Source organism: Cylas formicarius, unplaced genomic scaffold (assembly GCF_029955315.1).
Source record: "Cylas formicarius isolate icCylForm1 unplaced genomic scaffold, icCylForm1.1 PGA_scaffold_10__41_contigs__length_53128322, whole genome shotgun sequence".
In the NCBI taxonomy this organism is placed as follows: domain Eukaryota; kingdom Metazoa; phylum Arthropoda; class Insecta; order Coleoptera; family Brentidae; genus Cylas; species Cylas formicarius.
In genome coordinates, this window is record NW_026844214.1 from 22347015 (window position 1) to 22368437 (window position 21423).

The window sequence follows — 21423 nt, forward strand, 5'->3', positions numbered from 1 at the left end:
ATTTGCAGGATTTGCGCTTTTAACTGCTTCCTTTCCGATGCATGGTCAGCTTTTAGAAGATTATGAATGTTTGTCAGACAGGATGTAAAAGAGATTGTTTTAAAAAACAGAATTGTAAATTTCGGTAACAATGAACTTTTTTATTTTATTGTATCCAGCGCGTTGCGTAATCGATATTTTCGATGGGCCTTACAGTTTTTCACATGGTTACAGCACAAGGGTATTGAGGATACTGAATTTTTTCGTATCCTTCCTACTGACGAAACTCAATTTACACCTGATGAATTAGTGAACTGCCACAATATACGAAACCTGCCCTAACAACATGTTCGAGTTAACCAAATTTTTTAATCACACAGTTGGAAGAGTTATGCCGGTGCTCAAGAAGAAAGAGAATCGTGATCTAGACAATTATAGACCAATCTGCATAAAAATTTAATATCCAAATTGAGAAAGTTAGCAATTAGCGTCTCCGTCTCTGCGGTCCAAAGGATCTATTGTGACTCTCTCTCTCTCTCTCTCTCTCTCTCTCTCTCTCTCTCTGTAGCTATAGAGCTTCATCTAAGTTCGTTTCTTATGAGAGACTCCACAGCTCCCATAATGGCATCTGAACATGAAAAGTTATTATCGATAGACCTTCACATTGGTATACTACGTTTGTTGCTTTTTTCTCCCCCACTCGGTAGAATCTCTATTGAATGCTTTCTTTCACTTTCGTTAGGCATCGATGTCTCTTAGGCACAGTGGCCCGTCGGTAGAACTACTATTATATTTACAGCCTTTCATTTGTGACTTAGAAGATCTGCTGTAAATTTGGACGATCAACTTCTGAGGAATTTCTTGGCCTGTCTTTATTCCGGTCCTTATTGATGGTTAACAAAACAATACCTGGATGTAGCGCCGTCCCTAGGCATCCTTGCTTTTATTTCCATGTATAGCTGATCATATTTGTTGCTATACACACCAATTATTGGTGACAGACTAGCTAGCCTTTGCACACTACGCAGCTGCCTTGTCGCATCCACCTGCATGGTTCTTGTCCATCAGACAACACGACATCCACGCTGTCGTTGGTGTTACTACTGTTCAATATAGCCGAAATGTCCGTTATTGGATTTAAACCAGCGTCGAACCTGTATCCTCCAGCGAAGTTCTTGAAGGTCTTAAATAAATAAATCTCGACTGACCTCGTGATGAACATTTAGGCGACGAACAAATTACAATGGTAAGAGTGAAACGTCGCAATCGATGCGAGACGTAGCGTTTTTCCCGCAAATTAAAAAAAAAGTTTCGCGTATTCGCTGATTGATTGCAATCGAATGACTCTAATGGAATTTCTGCCGGGATATGATAGATCATTTCAGGATGTGACGGGATAACAGGTAATAATGTTTGAGAAGACTCTGCGTGAGTTTTTTTTTTCGAGATATAATGTTCAGTTATTTGAAGAGGTAGATCAATACGGTTCGCGTTAACTTTAATGCGGCTCTAGTGCCAGACCGGAAAGGATGTTACTAGGTGTGACGGGATGCAGGAAATTGAAAAATAATTTGATTTGAAGGTTGCGCTTGTCGTTCCCCTACATTTTAGATATTCAGTTTGGCGTAATTTTTGAGCAAAACGGTAATATATCGGGTGTACCAATAAGGGCGACGAGATGGGGATTTGGGACACTGACGGAGCAGAAATTTCACTAAGAAAATTAAGTAAATTGGCCAGGACAAAATGCTAGAAATTATTTTCGGGTTTCTGAAATTGCAATCAGGTGGCGTTATTCCAATCTTGGTTTTTAAAAGCCTATTTTTTCAAAATTTTCTTATATTAACTATAGTTAAAAATTGAAGTCGTTTTTGCTTAATGCTCTAGGGAAATAGTGGGGGTTCGAGCATTTTCGGAAATTAATGTAATTAAAAGGCTGGACGCATTTTAATAAACTTGGTGTATTTAAAAGGGTCTTTTAATAAAAATAACATAACAATAAATATATATTATAAAATTAAAAAAAAAACAAAACTGCAAAAAAATAAGGACTAGCAACAAAATTTTATTTCGACATCATTTAGATTCCTATATAATAAATTAATGTTTGATTTGGTAAATTCGGCATAATTAGATTCATAATAACCCGTAAAGTGGAAATGCTTCCCAAAATTCATCTTTCTATTATACATATTTTAGGTTATTAAAATGCGGTTTGCACTAGGTCGTTGGGCTCTTATTTCGCTACTGGCTTCATAAAAGTCACATCGTTTCCTTTTTTTTTTTTTCTTGCGACTCCAATTAATTGATGGAATCGCCTCACTCATAGCACGATTGCTAGCCCATAAATACTACTGTTTTCAATGATTTCAAAGTTATTAAAAGGCGTTAAGCATTATTGGATAGTAACTGCGGGGTATAATTATCAATTATCAATTTATCAACAACAAACCTTCACCTTGCCTTTTCTTCAATCTTGTGTATTTAATTTTTAAAGAAATATAGTGAAAATTACATATCAAAATTAATAAAAGTGGTATTTTAGACGAAACGTGAATGTTTTTCAATAATGGCAGTGGTTCAAAATCTAAGAAAGATGAGTCCGTAAAAAGTAACAAGAGGACTGCAATAATGCAAAAAACGTTGCATTATTCAAGTTCAAATAGTTTTGCAAGATCAGTTAAGAGATAGTTAAGAAATGTACCAGACTAGAAAGATATGTATGATCTATAATGAGCGGCAAGAAACACTTTAGAGTCAGTACACTGGATACATTACTTTAAAAAATGCACTAAGTAAGCTGTGCTTCTTGATAGGAGAGTATCATCCTCTCTAATCATTATTTAACTCTAAAACCTACTGGTCTAAGCCGTATTCAATAGGCGTAATATTGTTATCCACCTGCTCCTCAGTGTTTAAACTTATAATTATAGTTACTTTCGGGCAGTTGTTGGCAATGTTCGTAGTTGAAAATGGCTAGTGTTTCTGAATTTGTTGCTGAAAACGGATTGGCAAAACTGCGCTTTCTAAAAATGAACAAAATATTATCCTCAATTCAATTCTCAAAGCTTTTCTCAGCCAACACTAAATATTCGGAGTTGCAAAAATATCTTCGAATATAAGTGGAGTCAACAATATACCGACCGAATTGCACACAAGGATAAACGCGGCCCAATCAGGTCACCAAAGAGAAGTACAGGAAGAAAATAAGCTGTAATAAATAAGGATAAAAAGTCCGCCATCAAAATAATAAAACTTTACTTTATAAATACCCATCTAGGACAAAATAATTTCCGAAATGAAAAAGGATCATTTCATTCCACACATTTGTAAGAAGAAATTGTGGAAAAATTTGAAAACCGATAGTATCTGCTGAGGACGACGGTACTTGAGAACAGTTATACAGTTCCAAAGAGAAAATAGGAATATCTATTATCTATCTATCTATTATAAAGTGCAAGCTTTCATGTATAGATGGTCGGTCCACTGGGATAAAAGCACAGCCAATAATTACACACATTGGTAGCAAAAATGGATTTGTCGTTGCTGATGTTTTTCAATATTACCAAATGCTATATCGTATTCCTCCTAGGTGTGTTATAATCAGGATAATAGAATAAAATGACATCATTGTCTTACTTTAAATAAAAAGTAATTTAAACAGCAGCTACTGGAGATTGCAATTTTCAATAAACCGCCTTTGTACGAAATTTGTTGTCGACAAAATCACTTCAAATGAGGTATGAAATGGGTTTGCCAAACCCCATAGAATTGTTATGGGCGTCATCGCTCTTGCAAGAGGGAATAAATACAGTAAATTGTGACAATTGAGTAAGTGCGTTGAAAGTGTGATTGAATTAGACGAAATGAGATCTATTTTCATATTATTCTTACTTCTATATAAGCTTTTATTTACTTGATATTAGAATAATAATTATTTAATTCCCCATCTCTATAATAATTAGTATAGACAATTATCAATAAACAATATAGCAACGTCGCTGTCACGTTACTTTCATCTGCCAAACTCATCTTCTTATTATATATAAATTAGTGTGAACCTAATTTGGGGATAATTCGAGGTGTGTAGGTAGGTCACTTCACAGTATAAACTTTAACCTCTAACGATCCCTGTCATTGCAAATTTACAATTTATTACTCTCTTGCAATAAAAAACCATGTATAGCAGTAGCAACAGCTGACATATTTCCAGAAACTAACACCCCCATGTTTGTAGGATTCGCTTGCTTTCCAAAAACAGTATTTATTGCATTATCGCAACTATTCAAATATAGGTTTACTGCTTGTAGCATTTAACCTAACCTTGAAAGGGCTTTTTCAGTGTAGGATTAATTCCTAACTATCTAGATCACAGATATCAGCAAGTTCCAATTGACATTGGGTCCCTCAAAGTTCGCCATTAAGACCTGTTGTTACAGCAAATATATCGAGTTGCTTGAAACTAAATAAATATCTGGAATCTGCAAACCTGAATATGTTTATAAATGCTATTCAAGTTCCAGCGGTTGCAGAATTGAAACTTGGATATAATCTTTGATAACAAATTTAGATTTCATATACATGTTTCCAAAATTCTCCAAAAGGCTCTCCTCAACATCTATAAAAGTAAAGACGTACTGAATTTTAATTTAAAGAAAAAACTCTCTGACGCTCTGGTTCTGTCTCATTTAAACTACTGTAATTTTGTCTATTTATAACGTTGAACGAAGAGATCACGATTTTTGCTTATTTTCTACACAAACTACTTAAAGCTGGAGGTCCCTCACACTCATTCTTATTGGAAAAAATGACTTGTAGAAATTGCATTCGTTTCTATGGAACTCCTTTCAAATCTCAGTATGACCCTAACTAAATGCTCCTACTCGTATATAATATCCTCAGTGTAGTCAAGCCAGAATACCATCGTATCACAGATATTAAGATTATGCGTCATTTTCTTTTTTGTTTTATACTCGATCTGTATAGGCATATATTTTTGTAATATAAAATTGGAATACCAAAGTTGTATGTCTTACTACATGCTCAGCTAATCTTGACAGAGATTAAAAATAAGGCGTTTTTGTTTATTTACTTATAATTGCAAAATCATATAAACTTAGTAAACCAGTTCTAGGCTAGATTTCCGTCAAGTGCTGGTAGTCTAATACTGCACCAACCTTACTGATTACCGTATACCTTCTACGTTTATTTGACCGCCGTACAAACAGTATGTAGTATATACAGTAACATTATATCAGCGAGTTTAGTACCATTGCGTGACTATCGTGTCAGTCGAAGCATATATTATCGAGCGTAGTAAAAGCACTGTTTGGGGCCATTTGAGCATGAATTTCAGTTTAAAAAATTAAACGCTCACCAGAGGCCGGAAAAAGCCGGGTCGATTTGGTCGTTAACTAAATTACAGTTGTGATCTTTATTATCTTTATTTATAACCGAATCGTGCCAATAACAAATTCGAATTACGCTCTCCGATAAAATATTACTAGTAGTTAAACAAAGCGGAGGGCAAGAATCTCCGGGGTTATTAACTTCTTTTTTGGCGAATATTACCGAGCCCTGTAATTCACCTACTTGTATTTTATCATTGCTTCACGCATAAAAATGACAAAAAACTGGCTGTCTCCTTTTAAAACAACTGTCATTACTTATTCTGCCATCATGGACACCTTTCAATTATTTTTCAAGGCTTGCTATGAATTTATCTGCTATTCTTTTTGTGTACCGTTACGGCTGCAGTTTCACTAATTTGGTCATAAGTATTTCATGTAATAGTGTAATATAGCACAAGATGTTAAACAAGCTTTTTTTTCGGTTACTTGCCAAAAACACTTAAAAAATTACATCGCAAATTCAAACTTCAAACCTGTTTTCATCCTGCTTTTAGCGATAAATATTACCTTTTGTATATAAAGTAAATGGAAAATAGGTCGGTCTAGTCACAAGTATAACATAAAAGGCTATGGTTAAGTATATGACGCCCCCAACATTAAACAAAAAACTAAGTTAATATTACAATTTCTCGTCACCAACATAACCAGTATCTTGAATTTTGTCTAGCTGCCATGTTACTAAACAAAAATAGTATTTATTTCTCAAGAAACAAACCGGTCCCTTGTTTATGAACTTTTTAACTTAAAATTAGTAAATCCCTTTAAAGTTCGTACAAGTATCTAATTAATAACCTGTATACTATTCTCATTAGACGAATAATTATAAACCAGACACACACCAACCACAAGCGCATTTTCCACGACAAAAACTGCAGTGTTTCTTTTTTTTTTTCAAAAATTATTTTGAGGAAATCACACAAAAAACTGTTTCAGTAATTTAAGACTCTCCTAGGGCACTGTATTCCAAGTAGAGATTTATGCAATATTGATGTGTGCTCACGAGAACCTGTACATGTGATACTTCGGTTGGAATAGCAGACAGTATGCTGAAAATCGAGCTGGATAAATTAATTCGGGAGGCATTGGGAAATTTTGGCAACTAACATTAGGAGGAATTCTAATAGGATATCAAAGACAGCACCTCCATATCAAGCGGCTGAGCAACAACAACGTATGTGGGCTGAGTTTCGAAAAGAAGGAAACTCTAAATTTCCACCTAACCAGCTGCGCACCACTAGGGAGCAGCCGATTAAGAATACTGGGAGCACAATTCACTGAGCCCGAGGAATTATCCAAAATCTTCCTGGAAACTTCAGGGTTCTTCTAACGGAGCGAGTGAAGACGTAATAGATAGAAAGGCGTGAGTGTAGCGCCCTGGCCATTAAGATATCCATATAGATAGCCTTATGGTATGAACAACGAGAGAGACATCACAATAACAAGCCAAAGAGACACATGTGTCGCTCATCCTAATGAGTTAATTTAAAAAAAACACAGTCTCCGAGTAAACAAGGGAAACATAATGCTTCAAACGAAAATCGCCCTTTTAAATTTAGTTCTGTGAGTATCTCCAGATTACTATTATCTTTTCCCTCAGTTAAAATGGAAGATTTAATTTCTCAACTTCCAACGTCAAATTTTAAATATCAAGTAGAAATTCTAAAAAACTAAGAGACTCCTTATTCCGAGTCTGATTTTGGTTTCAATTCTAATTTTAAAATAATACCGGTGGCCGTTAAAATGCAACATTTTTTTGGAAAATGACCAAAATATCTAACTAACCAAACTAAACCAAAACTAACCGACCAAATGCCCTGATAAATGTTTGCTCATTAGTATCTGGTTCCGAATTAGTTTTGCAAATAAATATTAAAACTACCCTTTGAGCTACATTTGCTGACCAAAATTCTCTAGATCCTCTTCGGTAGGATATTTTTGTGAAATCAGATCAATGCTAATAATTGTGGTCTAAGCTTCCATGACGCGCGTTATATTTTATTTTCAAAATTAAACGCTTCCAGTGCAGACGTAAATTGAAAAAATATTAAAATTATTCGCAGATCGTCAATAAGTATGAATGCGGCATTTTTACGGCAATATTTTCTTAAAATGTGTGCAGACCTCGTTAAATCTTCTGGCGAAACGAGTTAAGTTTGTGAAAATCGTAGTTTCGACAGAAAATGGCACAAAATGCATGTTGTGGGTAAAATGCAGAGGCATGAGCGGAAAATTATTCAATTTTTACCATAGTAGGGCCAATATATTATGTAATGAAAGCGCATCGATTCTGTTTAATCCACAACGTTTCCAAATAACACCAAATCCAATTATTCAACCACAACAAATTAATTTTTAAGGCGAAAAATCATTCATTTAAACAAGACCCTATTTATTAAATGATATAACTATAGTTCAAGGGTTTTTACCTATTCAGCCATCCATTTAAATCTAAATTTTGCACCGAATTTCAATCTATTTAATCAAAGTGGAGTCCCAAAACAGGATAAAGCAGAACCCAGGGGTACTTAATCTACCAGAATTAATCAACTACACTGAAATTTCGTTTGCAAAGAACTATACAATCAATTAATTATCCCTGAAAGCAATATTCGATAATTTCATTCGGTTACCATTGAATGAAATAAAATTAATTATTAAATTAAATTCAAGAATGATTATGATTATTTTCAAATATACGTAGTTATACATTTGGTATACGAAATACTTGGCAGAACCGAAGTTCCTATTAGCTTTGCAAAACTAAATATTGCATCGATTAATAAGTATTTCAACTTAATTGTTTGAAGAAATCTAAAATTCTAATAAAAAGAGATCAATTACCTCTTAAAGCATTTCTCGAAAACTTATTAAGTCCAACTTCAAGAAAGAGATTTTTTAAATTCAAGGAGAGTGTAAAAACAATATAAAAAGTATATTGATATGTCGATCCCATCTATTTCTATAAATAAATTACGGCAATTCTTCAAGAAAGATAATGAAATAAAAAACAGAATTACACAAGCACGAACAACCGTTGCTTGCCTCAATGGAATCTTGTGGACTCAAGAAATAGGGAAATAACAATACGAACTATAAAAATGCACGATATTTGACACATTTCGATTTCTCGTGCTGGAATTTAAGAAACTAAGTACCCGTGGGTGTTTATTCCGACTAACTGAATATCCGTGGTGCTTTGGTGAATTGCTACTACATCGGGCAATTTCGTGAGTGCTAGCTGGAAGGACCAAATCGCCATCCGAGAAGCGAAATCTTATAGTAAGATATAGACGACATCGTTCTGGTAGTAATATAAGTCAAGACATTTTTTCGATTTTTAATCCAGTTCAGAAACTGTTTTCAACCAAATTCAAGACGATATTAATAAAATATCCAAACAAATTTCGAGTATTATCAGTAGAAATAAAGACTATGAAGGTACTAGTTACTTAAACAGTATCCCGGAAAGTAATGCAATGACCCTTTTTAAGCCGGAGTACTCAAGGTGTGCTCTTGAACTTGACGAAAATTTAAATCGTTATTTGACAATCTGTGAAACTTTAATCACTAACTATTATAGCTCTAGCAATCCGAATGATTTTTAAAATATTTTTTCTGTTGGATAGTTTATTACGAAAATTAACCCAAAATGCAAAAATTATCATAAATTGTCAGAATGTAAGTACATGGGATGAATTGAAAGCAACGTTAAGGAGGAACTTGTAATTGAACTGAGGAGGCTTTGGCTTTTACTTGATGAAAGTCCATTTATCAAAATAAATAAGAACTAAAAGTTCAGATTTTCACGAAATTATATATGTTGACATGAGAATTGTTTCGACAACACCGTGTCTTTATCAAATGAACAATTGAAACAATTGTCATGTCAAAATATATAATTTCGTGAAAATCTGAACTTTTAGTTCTTATTTATTTTGAGGAACTTGTAATGTTAAAACAACAAGAACATGAACAAGCGAGTCAATTTTACGATATATATACATATATTAAATTTGTTGTGTTCTCATATTGAAAAAATCCTCATATAACAAAATAGCACTACAACTTCTTTTGGGACTGAAAGAACCTTTGGGGACAACTATTCGATATATGCGTATCAAGACCTTGGCGGAAGCTTAACATTTCGTAACCGCAGAATATAACGTCAATTATTTTCAGAATAGGCTAAAACTTCCTCTATATCAACCAACCCCAAATTTGAAATTAGCCTGCCATAATTTTAATTTTCAACCACCTTTTCAAAACTCTCAAGTTAGACCCAATTTATTTCCATTTAATAAACATATTCCATCACAACTAATAAATATGACCGAACTTGAATATCATACCGCCAAGACTCCCTAGCAATTCTACTGTATTTGGTAGACCTAACCAAATTAACCAGGTTGGTAAATGTATTTTTTAGACATAACCAGAATAAACCATAACCCCGCCTCAACCAAACTATGACCCTACAGGACGAGTATGATTATTATTATTCATCATCCGAAAACACTTTCAAAAATCAAGTCAAAAATAATCAAGCAAACCCCACTTACCAAAGTGAATCACCGGTTTCCTAAAATTCAAATAATAATCCCTTAAACACCCCATAAATTTTGAAATAAAGCCTCCAGATCAACGGATCAAAATCACACTTAGTAATATTTTTAAACATGGGCAATTCTAGTGAACGATCCAGAACGTTCCAGAACATAACATAAAACTACTAATAGACTCTGGATCAACTAAATATTTGCTAAATACAAATACTCATAGTGCTTTATTCGCAGCGGCCCAAATTTTTAACTTGCCAAAAAATCAAAATTTGAAAATTCTTTTTCAATTTCACAAAGTCTTTTAGGCATAGTTGGTCTCGATAATACAAAATTACTTCACTTCACTTCAACTGCATTTTTATAAAACTCAAAATAAATTAAATTGCGTAACAGTGGCACCTAGAACTGAGCAAGTATTTAAAATTAAAACGTCTATAAATGATTGTGAAATAATTATTCCTCATCAACGGTTTCAATATTGTGAAATACCTGAATATCTTAGAATCGTAAAAAATGATCATGCTATTTTACTGAATAATTCTAAAAAGATAAAAACACACATTCAATGTAAGTGACCATACAAAAAAATACTTTCATTGACAACTAGAGAAAAAATCAAAGAAAAGTCCTAGAAGACGACATAGATTTACCTCACGTAGAGAACGAACTCGACGAACATATCGCAATACATTCAAATTGCGAAAAGGATCCTATAGTCGGGACCCCTATATTAGAAATACCTATCAAATAAATAATTATTAATAGATAGATAGATAGATAGAGAAGAAGTCCCTGAAATAAGACACCACGAAGGAAAAAGTAACCACCAAAGTATCGACGAAACCGAACAACGAATTAAATCCAAATATTATAGGCCCTATCAAAAAAGTTCAATTCAAACATTTATAATCCAATGTAAAATGTGTATTAGAACAAAGTACGAGAGAAATCCGATCATCTCGATATTTATACGTTGGAAAAAACAAAATTCCTAACAATAATTGATATGTTTTCTAAATATGCCCAAGCTTATGCTTGAAAATCGTTAGCTGCCACACAAATAGCAGATAACCTTTTAACATTCTTTTCTCACCACGGCATACCAAACAAATCATAGTAGACAACGGAACATAAATTAAAAATTCAATTGTCACCGAGCTTTTGCATTTACATAAAGTAAAAGTGCCCAATCAACGTCAATCTAACGAAGTAATCGAAATATTGCACTCAACTTTAGCAGAACATATTAAATTGGTAAAAGCTCAAGGTTTCGGAAAGTCCACTATCTCACAAAAAATTACGTATGCTAATCTCGCATTACATAATAATATATAGTAATAATTACATAATATTATTACGTAATAATACATCTGGACAATATAAAAGGACCGCTCATAATCACTTATAGTTTTGATTAAGTTATTTTTTTTACCTCCGTATAAGTAGAATAATAATATGATGTTTGGTACATTACTGTTACGTTCGTATTACACTTTAGCTTTCTTGCCAGCTACTTTATAAAAATTGGAGCTGCAAAAATTCCTGATTATACATACACGTTTATTCATTTTTACTACCTTAATCCGATTGTTAGAGAGAAACTAACCAAAACTACATCTAATATCTCAAAATGTTACTTAACTTTTAAGTACTCATAGCGAATACTCGCATGAAGCTTTATCGTTTAAACTCGTTATTATTTTTTTTTAATTAATTTTTTTTTTAACAGCTCATCCCCCATCCACAAAGAATTAAAATAGGTTTAATAAATATGTTAGGTCCTGCCTTTAAACCTGTTAGCGGTAATTTATATGCTTTTGATAGTGTAAAATACTATAGGGTAATAAAACAGCTATTAACTAACCAAAATAACTTAGCAGAATATATTTTGAACCAAAATTCAATTTCCCTAAGAGTTATTCATAAGCTTAATAACACATTTTTCGGTCCTCCCCAAGGAGAAAATTGTTAATATTAACTGCCTAAATCAAATAGGAGAATCAAAATGTATTGAAACCTTCGCGTTTGAAGTTCCATTTGGATGCCAGTTGACAGTTGACCAACAACACATCGACCGAGCCGAAAGTCATATAAACATACTGTTACATTAAATCTAAGTATTCACTTAGAAAAACTTCAAATCGACGATGTTCAAGAACAAGCGAAATACTCCACTCCACTCCATGTTCACAATTATGATCGATTTTTTGCTGATGATTTCCTGTTCCTGGCTGATCTACAGAAAAAGTCGTCCAATGTTAAAGAGAAAGAAGACCAGCTACCAGAGTTATCATCACGAACATCCGCCTGTACACCTACCCTAATGGTATAATTGTCTATAAGAGTGGAGGAGTTATGTCATCACCTAAGTCTACGAATGCTGATGCTGCAACTACGCGCCGTCTTTAATATTATTGTCTTTTCATTGTAAACTAGTTAGTAATATATTGGTTGACTATAAAGCACAAACCATGTTCATCATTTAATAAAAAATATTTTGAAAATTTCTCATGCGTAACAATAAAACTTATCAAAGTATTTGTACGCGAGTAATTATAAACCAGAGTTCTTGTCAACGATTGTCGAATATAAGTTTTTTAAAAACAAAAATTCGTTTTCCACGACAATGACTGTATAAACACCAGAGAATAATGTTTTTTTTTCTCTTACCAGGCAAAATCGATATCGTTTTCAAGGCACGCAAAACTCTGAAGGTCCTGAGACCGGCTAAGTTGGCTCCTTCGACCCCTATCGTTGCGTAGCCGCTGGTGATGACGACGAAGTCAAGCCAGTTCCATGGATTCCGCAGATATGTATACTTATTTAATATGAAACCTTTCGCGATGGTTTTTATTATCATCTCCAACGTATATATGCCTAAAAAAATATACCTGAAACAAAAGAAGACAATGATTAAATCACCTGGACAAAAAGTGATTTAAATGCTTAAATGATTACGTTAAACTAACGAGATTGTTGAGATTGTAAAAATTTTAGAAAATTAATTTCTAAGGGAAATTTGGTCTGTTGTATTTGTGGTCAATAACCATTTCCTATTTTTCAAGGAATACAACATACAGAACTGGGATTGGGATTTGCGGCAGTTTTATAGAACACCCTGTATAATTTTTTATCCAGCGTAACGTTTGCAGGTATAAATAATATCTATCGCTTTTACTGACTGAAAGCTATTGTTATTTATTTGGGATCGATTCCCATCATTGATTGTGCTTGTAGTGTATTGATATTTTAAAAATAATAAAATACGGGGTTATTAAAAACTAACACTAAAAATTTAAATTAAAAAAGCGTTAAAAATAATTTGGTTCAAATGGATGGTACAAGATTGACTAGATGAAAAAGTTGCAGATTTGGACATATCAATAAAGATTTTTCTATTGTAAAAATACTGTACGCAACTTAATTAGCCGGGAAGATTACGGCGCAATACAACAGCAAAAAAAAAACTCTCCAGGACTAGAGAAGTGACACATACTATTCGCCATAGTGTTAACCAGATAAAATAATAACCTCAACGGAAATATTCAAGATTATTTTGAATTAAACTTTTAAAAAATTATATACATATTTTTAATTTCACTGGTGTGTCTACCAAACGAAACTAATTACAGTGAAAACTATATACTATACACAATATGCAACACCACAGTAGCTTACCATTTTTTGGTCCCTATTACCTGGTAGCTGCGGTCAAACAGGTAAGTTGATGTTAATAATTGCACTCTTTTGTCAGCCAATCTGGACTAGTCTTAAAATAGAAGTAATTTAATCATAAATATTGTAGTCTATGGTTCCCTCAAAAAAATTGGTCAAGATGCTAGTTGTAAGACATTTAAATTAAAGAGCGAATGTCCAAGACATAGAGAGACGGCAATGCTGCAGCTGCGCGCCACATAGAGGCCATCACCTGTGAGAGAGTGCTCATTTTCCCCAAGCTACTACAGAAAAGTTTTTTGAATATGTACATTCTGTTTCTAAACACGACAAAAGTGTGCAATTTTTAACATCAACTTACCTGTTTGACCACAGCTACCAGGAAATAGGGACCAAAAAAAGGTAAGCTACTGTGGTGTGGCATATTGTGTATAGTAATACTTTTCACTCATTTGGTAGACACACAAGTGAAATTTTAAAAAATTATATACATTTTTTCAATTTTATTTAAAAATAATCTTAACATTTCCGTTGAGGTTTCCATATCAAGTTAAGTTCGGAAAGGTATTCTGAAGGTCGATCTGGGTTCGGATCCTACACTATGTCGTCTAACAAATTTTTATACATCGAAAGCCTTCTTTAAGCTGGGGATAATTCTAGCTTCCTTCCAGACATCTGAGAAAGTGTTTGTTGCTAGGGCTAAAGTAAAAAACACAGGTTGAACTAAAGTATGCGTGCAATCTCGCACAATAAAACAAGGAACTTTATCGGGACCACACTTTACTTTGTTCTTAACTCGTGCTAATGTTCATGATACAACATCATCAGTTAAATGATCAATAGTAATAAATATATTAAAAAATGCATTCATTAAAATGTAAAATATTCTTTAATCGCATAATTTTGAAAATGTCCTATTTTTTTCATAAAGGAAAAAAAACATTGGACACTTTTTAAAAACTTATAGCTTTTTGTGTACATTATAAAATATAGCTGGGTGTCTTATGGTAGTAGGAATAAAACCTAAGGTAATTTAATGAAATATAATAATAAAACCTTAAGTTGTGAAAAATTTCTAATCTTTCAATGGAAATGCAAACATAAAGTATATAAAGCAATATTTTTACTTTAAGTGAATCTAAACAACCATATTCTTTCAATTTTTTGATATTTTTTTATAGGTTCCCATGGGTGTAATTCCATAAACGGGCGTGTGTTGCTACCTCGGTTTTCCTTAAATAATAAAAGCTAACTCGTTCGCAGAATAAAAGAACGGCTGGATAGAGATTTGATTTATATAAATGGTTTTAAATTTAGAGAGATTAAATTGATGGTCAACACTGATTTTGTGTTAAAAATAGTTCGTTTCAACAGGAGTTCTTCTAGTACGCGGAAAAAAGTTATTACTTAAACAGCCGTATCATAGAAACTGGTTTAGAAAATCAGGTTATGGTCATATTAATTTTTCTTGCAAAAGTTAGATATTTAAGTATTTTGTATATATTTGTGTTCTAAAGCGGCATCCAATCGTTGATTAATTTGCTTGGTAATTTATTATATGGTATCAACTATTACATTGGACGATATACTAGGCGCTATAATCTAGGATCAATTATATATTCTCCTGATTGCTTATCGCGGCAGTATTTCTGTATACAGAAGCATCCATCTACCAAGTTATCGGGGCAAATATGTGGGGGCCCACATCTCTCTGGGGTCACTGCAAGGACATTGTTTTTGACCCAACGCTGAAATTATATATTAACACCTCTGCAAATAGCCAAATGAATAATTACCTGCGTAAACAAACAACGACACGAGGACAATTTGTGTCAATAGTTTGGACATCGTTTCTCGATGGATGCTTCATACACTGGATACACGTATTGATATTGTATATATTAGCTCGAAATAACTACACTTATGAGTATTTTAACAAATTTGGGCTTAGCTTTGATGTATTGATGAACAAACGTTCTTACGCATTTTTGAGAATAGAAAATTGATCTAAACACTGAGAATACGGTATGGGTAACATAGGCAATGCATTTTAAATGGGAGAAAGTCGGTTCAGCCCAAAAGATACCTGGAATGTGTATCATGCAGATAGATAATATCATTTAAAACACATATCAATAAACATATTAAATAGAAATTAGTATAGTTAGGTTTTATGTAGTCTTGAATAAGAATTCGTTGACACTTTATTCTTTAAAAAAATTCTAAAAGCCCCTCTTGATATTTGATTGTCCCAGTTTACCATGACTTTAGGTTGATGTAAAAAGAAACATAAGGTTTTAGTCCGTTTTTGAGAGATCTATACAACAACAAGAATTGATCAAAACCCAACCGTAATTAAAGATTTAACAACGATGTACATTCCCTGTTAAATTGGGGATACCTCAATTGTTGCTTAAGTCTATTTAACCAACGAGGAGGATATCACCAAAGCTGTGGAAGCTGATCAGACAGTTTTAATTATTTATTTTTTTTTTATTTAATACCAGACAGAAGAACAAAGTGAAAATCAAAATAGTATATTATGTGGGCACACAATACCATCCAAGAAAGAAAAAATTTCCGAACCTATTATTAATTCCATCGAAAAAGAGGAATTCGTTATTATTGTCAGTTTTGACACCGTTGTTTCTTATTTCTATTAAACTGACGTGGCCAATTAATTTTTTGTTCCGCTATGCTATACCTGAAACTGCATCCAGCGGCTAAGGGAAAACAATTCACTTTTCTTAGTTCTACCCACTCAGTAAACTAATTTACTCTAAGAATTATATTAGCATTGTTTGTTAACTAATGTTTTTTTGTCACGCGAGTTTTTGGCACTTTAGCGTAAGAAAAATAATCGCCATATTTTTAGTTGTATACTATGAAATAAAAGTTCGTACATATTACTTTTTTCAGAGTTTCAAGACTGTCCATTCCAAAAGCTCCGACTCGAACTAATTAATCTTTTTACTGATTTAAATTTAATAACCAGTTGGTAAGCTCGAACAAATTTAGAAATACATCAATAGAAGAAAGGCAAAATACTCTTAAAGAAGCGCATTTTAGAAAAAATATTCTCTAACGTTCTATGAGAGCCAAAAATTTAGAAAAGAACTTGTATTTTTGCTGTATCATCCAGGAAGCTTTAAAAAATTTCAACTTCTTCAATTTTTTTAACAACTATTTGCGATGTTAAAGTTAATCATACCGACCATATTTTTCAATTTTTATAATCTGGATATTTTCTGCTTTTGCTTTGCTTGAGTAAAATTATTTGCTTTAAACCGAATTAGGAAAAAATAATTTCTTATAATGCAGACGACACAATTTTGTTCCGCTCCTCCAAAGAAATGATGATGATTATCTGTGACAGGGTGATACTTCACAAATGGAATAAAAAAATAGTAATACTTAAAAAAACTTTAAACTAAAAGAAAATTATAGTAGGCTGGCGGTACAGGTAATGAAAATATCTAACCAATTTTGTAGAACAAGCTAATCAGGAAAATTAATGTTATATGAACCCTTTACATAGCATTTTATTCGATCATCGAAATGTGAATATATCGTTTTCAGGAATTTAGGAATTTCAATTTTCTGAAAAAAAAAGTTAAACCGCCGCCTTACTATTTTATTTAACAAAATATAAATATAAACGATGCTTTACCAATCAAGTAGCAAATCTTTATTATTCCGTTCCGGATTGTCTTCAAGAGTCAATCTCAGTGCAGTTGTAAATGGGGCTTAAAAATGGCTACATGTCTCCATACGGTCGGTGCGAAGCATCCCTTGCCTTTATTAATTGTGCTTACATATTACCTATTTATAAATGTTTTTTTTTCAGAATATTTTTGCTTAATTGGTCAAGTTGGTCAATTGTCTCAAAATTTTTTCTAGCAGGTTGGCCAAATGTGGGTTTTCACATTTCAAATTTTGTTTGTTGGAATACTTATATTATTACGTAAATTTGTTGTCAAATTTTACCAGAGAATTGTTTCTATTGCTGGTTTTTGTTTTATATTTATAGTATGCTGAATATATTCCAGAATTTATTTATAAAATATATTTAATTTGTATTTTTAAATGCAATATTTAAAAAAATTTCTTTGTTTATCTGTCGCTACGTATTTAATAGAAGGAAAATTTTTACATCGAAGTGGAAGGTAATCATAGTTGTAATTAGTGTCCTCTAATTTCGATGGTGGTAATTTTTGAGCTATAGAGGGCTAGTTTCCGAGAGAACATAATATGATTTAATTGTACACAGATAAACTGATGAATCTTATTTCCACATATACTTATCAGAACAACTAATTTGTTTAAAAATTGAAAAATATGATAATGTGTTGGGCCTCAAATTTTCATTTAAGCGAAAATGCCTGAAATCTATTTCTTTATCCCGAAATCCGGTCACCTTATATAAAACTTTCAATTTCTACAGCAACAAAATTCCTACTTAATAGTTAGTTAGTGATGCTTTTTTATGTTATCGTGTTAGACAAATTTCAAAAAGCAGAAAAATCTTTCAAAAAAATCACGTCAAACGTGCTTAAAAATCAACCCGCTCTTTGCCTTTCGTTCGTTTCCCATTTATCTACCAGAGGCGGGAGTTTCTGTTTGTGTCTGGCACTGAAGCTTAGTTCATAAATCTCTCAAATTCGCTTTTGACTTCGATAAGCGGCGACAAGCGTCTCTCGCATTCAATAATGAACTAATGAACCAAACGCTCGGGAATCGAAACATTAAGCCGCACACAACTCATCAGTTGGGATGAGTTTTCGGAATAATGAATGAAAGATTTGTTTTCGGGTTATTCGGCTACAAATTTAATGTATGCGAAGAATCCGTTACACATCAAAACAACTAAATGTGCTTTCTATGTTCGTGTGCTTTGATGTCATTTAATGTCATTAATAATTATCATCTACGCTAAAGTGTTCGTAAATTATTTCGCTTACACTATTATATTGTAATCAAGTATTCTTTAAAAAATAAACTGGAAGAGAGGTTAAGCATTTATGGGAAAGGAGACAAAGGATGATTCTGAAAATTTCTTCATTTACACCTCAAATTTCATGTCAAAAGTGCAGGATGTATCTATCCATATCTCCGAGTGAAAGCGTTTGTTGTATGTTTGGAGTTGATTTCCTTATTGTAGACTGTGGGGATATTTTAAAAATAAATAAATGTACCACACCTGTTTTTCAAAAGGGTCACAGGGAACTTTTGGAAAACTACCGAATTATAGTTACAAGTAATTCAATTGTAAAAGTTGTGGAAAAATATGTATTAGACTGCAAAAGTGCTTTGACGATGACAAGATAATAACTAAAAAGCAACGTGGTTATCAAAAAAATCTCGTAACCTCTCCCTAGCGTTTGTTACACTAAACGCAGTCAGCTCAGGGTAAAGGTTGAGAACTCCGCAGAAAAACTACTGACGAAATCAATAGAAAAATTGAAATCGTTTTCTAAAGATCTCAGACCTAGCGGACAAAAAACCACCTTCAGTTAAATAACAAACGAACTATTGTAGTTGAATTCACAGATCAACGGGTTCAAATAGATCAAGATCATATAACTAAAAATTCGCATATTTCTAGGTACAGAATGTCACTGTCAATCAAATAGAGGGTCTCAAAAAAAACTTAATAGTTTACATTTTACTACGTTAACATTGAAGTATTCCATAAATACATCTTATCTCTTAAATGTGTACTACTCATATACTCATATGTAGAGGAAGAGCAGTAGAATCGAACCGAATTTTTGTCCAATAAAAAAGAATAAATCGATTAATAAACAACTTAAAACTCATGCGGAGATGTTTTTTAAACTAAAAAATGTTTAACTCTGACAGGTATTTGTTTACTTAGACTTTTTCCACGTGAAAATAAAGACAACTTTGCTACAAAAAATCAATTTCTCATTTCGAGAAAACATGCTATAATACATTTCCTGCTAAAAGTCATAAACCAGAAAAATTGGAAAGTATTTAAAATCAAAAAGATTAAAAAGTTTTTTATTTTTAATTTGTTTCATAGATTATTGAAAAGGGGATGCTTTTAAGGCAATAGCCATATAAAAAGAAAGTCGTATCATTTATAATGAATTGAAATTTTTGCAAATAAAAATGATATTGGCTATTCTGAAAATGATCCAAAATTGAAAAACCCCAGTATACTGCTCTCTTCTAACACATTTTAACATATTTTTAATTCCTAAGTTCCTAGATTTGGTTTATTTTTGAAACGTTTTTTGAGGTTAGGATATTATACATTATTTTTTACAAATATATTGTGTGTTCATCAAATAATAGTAGTCAAATGATTTCATTACGGATTTATAAAAAAATTATAAAACAACGTTAATATAAATGAGCAAGAGAAATAAAATACAAGTTCTGCGGACTATGAGGGTGTTTTACTGGAACATTCAGAAAATTTGTTTTATCTTACTAGGCGGGCCACAGTCATTATCGATTTTTAATCTTAATTAGCAACTTACTCAGCTTCTTCAATTGTTTCTGCCATGGCTAGGAAGACACAGTTGAGCAATATTGTGGCCATAACCAAATAATCGAAGTATTGATTGGTGCTTAGATATATACAAACTTTCCTAATGGAGTTGAACGGACTAAACAGGAAAAATGAACTGGTAGCGGTGAATCGATGGATATAGTTCTTCCGGAATCGCTTGGAAACCACGCAAAACGTCTGAAAAAGAAAAACACTAGTTACAATTACATTCGATTTATTTTTTGCGGGGTTGTTCTCGCCCAGATCATAAAAAATGCAAATCTAACGAGGGGGTCTATTAATAGAAAAGTTTTCGAACTGCCGCCATTCACAAATCCGGACATATCGTCCACAAACATCGGACGTTTCCCACGCTAAAATGCGAAATTGTTATTTTGGGAAACTGATCTCAACAGTTTTATTGGGCTGTCGCTCCAAGGTTTCGATCCATTTTAATGTCATAGACTCACGTGATAATTTTATTGCGGTGTATTTTTTTACTAAAATACGTATTTTCCAAAATAGTGAAACCGTAAATAAAATTTTCTTTATTTGAATTCACTTTTAGATAAAAAAAATAGGCAGATATCATAATAGTGTTGTCACGAAAATCTATGACATCAAAATACGATCCGTCATAACAATTAGCACGTCTCTTTTAACCTTAACGAATCTTTCAACCGTAATAGTATATTATGCAACAAGTGCGGTAAACGGCATTTGACTCACGAGTTTATTTAACATGAGCGGAGCGAGTGACAAACACATTCAGTGATATGACCGTCAGAATTGACAAACGTAACAATTCAAGGCGTGGGAAATATTTCCGAAAACATCGGATTGCTCTCAATTCCGTGCGGAAAAATCCCGGAAATGTCCGAAGTGGCTCGGATCCGAAGGAAACGAAACTGACGTGGGAAAGTGAGGCTTTCCGCACGCTATATAGGTGTGCAATTAGGCATTTTACAGACGAGCGCAGAAAAATTAAGTTTCAGTTCTTTAATTTCCTTTCTTATAAAAAATCGCCAGATGTCGCAATACATGTTACAATGTTAGCATATCTGGCAGTTTCATATAAGGAGTTGATATTAATTAAATAAAATTTTCTTACAGTTTAATCATTTTTAAGAAAATACATCTACCTAAATTGAGATCAAACTATAAAAATTATTTTTCAAAAAATTAAATTAAGAAATTACGTCTGCTTTTCCAATATTATGAGCTCAACTATACTCCAGCAAATTATCTTTTGAAAGCGCTCGATACGATTTTATCTGAT

At 32.8% G+C, this 21423-nt stretch overlaps 1 protein-coding gene across 3 annotated transcripts in view; it reads right to left on the reverse strand.

Moving 5' to 3' along the window:
* Nucleotides 1-21423, reverse strand: part of LOC132703789 (sodium channel protein 60E-like) — a 192846-nt gene that overhangs the window by 89411 nt on the left and 82012 nt on the right. For all 3 annotated transcript variants that reach the window (XR_009619148.1, XM_060673274.1, XM_060673266.1), the window contains exons 3-4: nt 20134-20342; nt 12620-12840 (exon numbers count right to left, since the gene is read on the reverse strand). Coding sequence is in view for 2 of the 3 variants with exons in the window: in XM_060673274.1 (XP_060529257.1) it covers nt 12620-12840; nt 20134-20342 (430 nt within the window). In the remaining variant the exon portion in view is untranslated. The remainder of the gene's footprint in view (nt 1-12619; nt 12841-20133; nt 20343-21423) is intronic.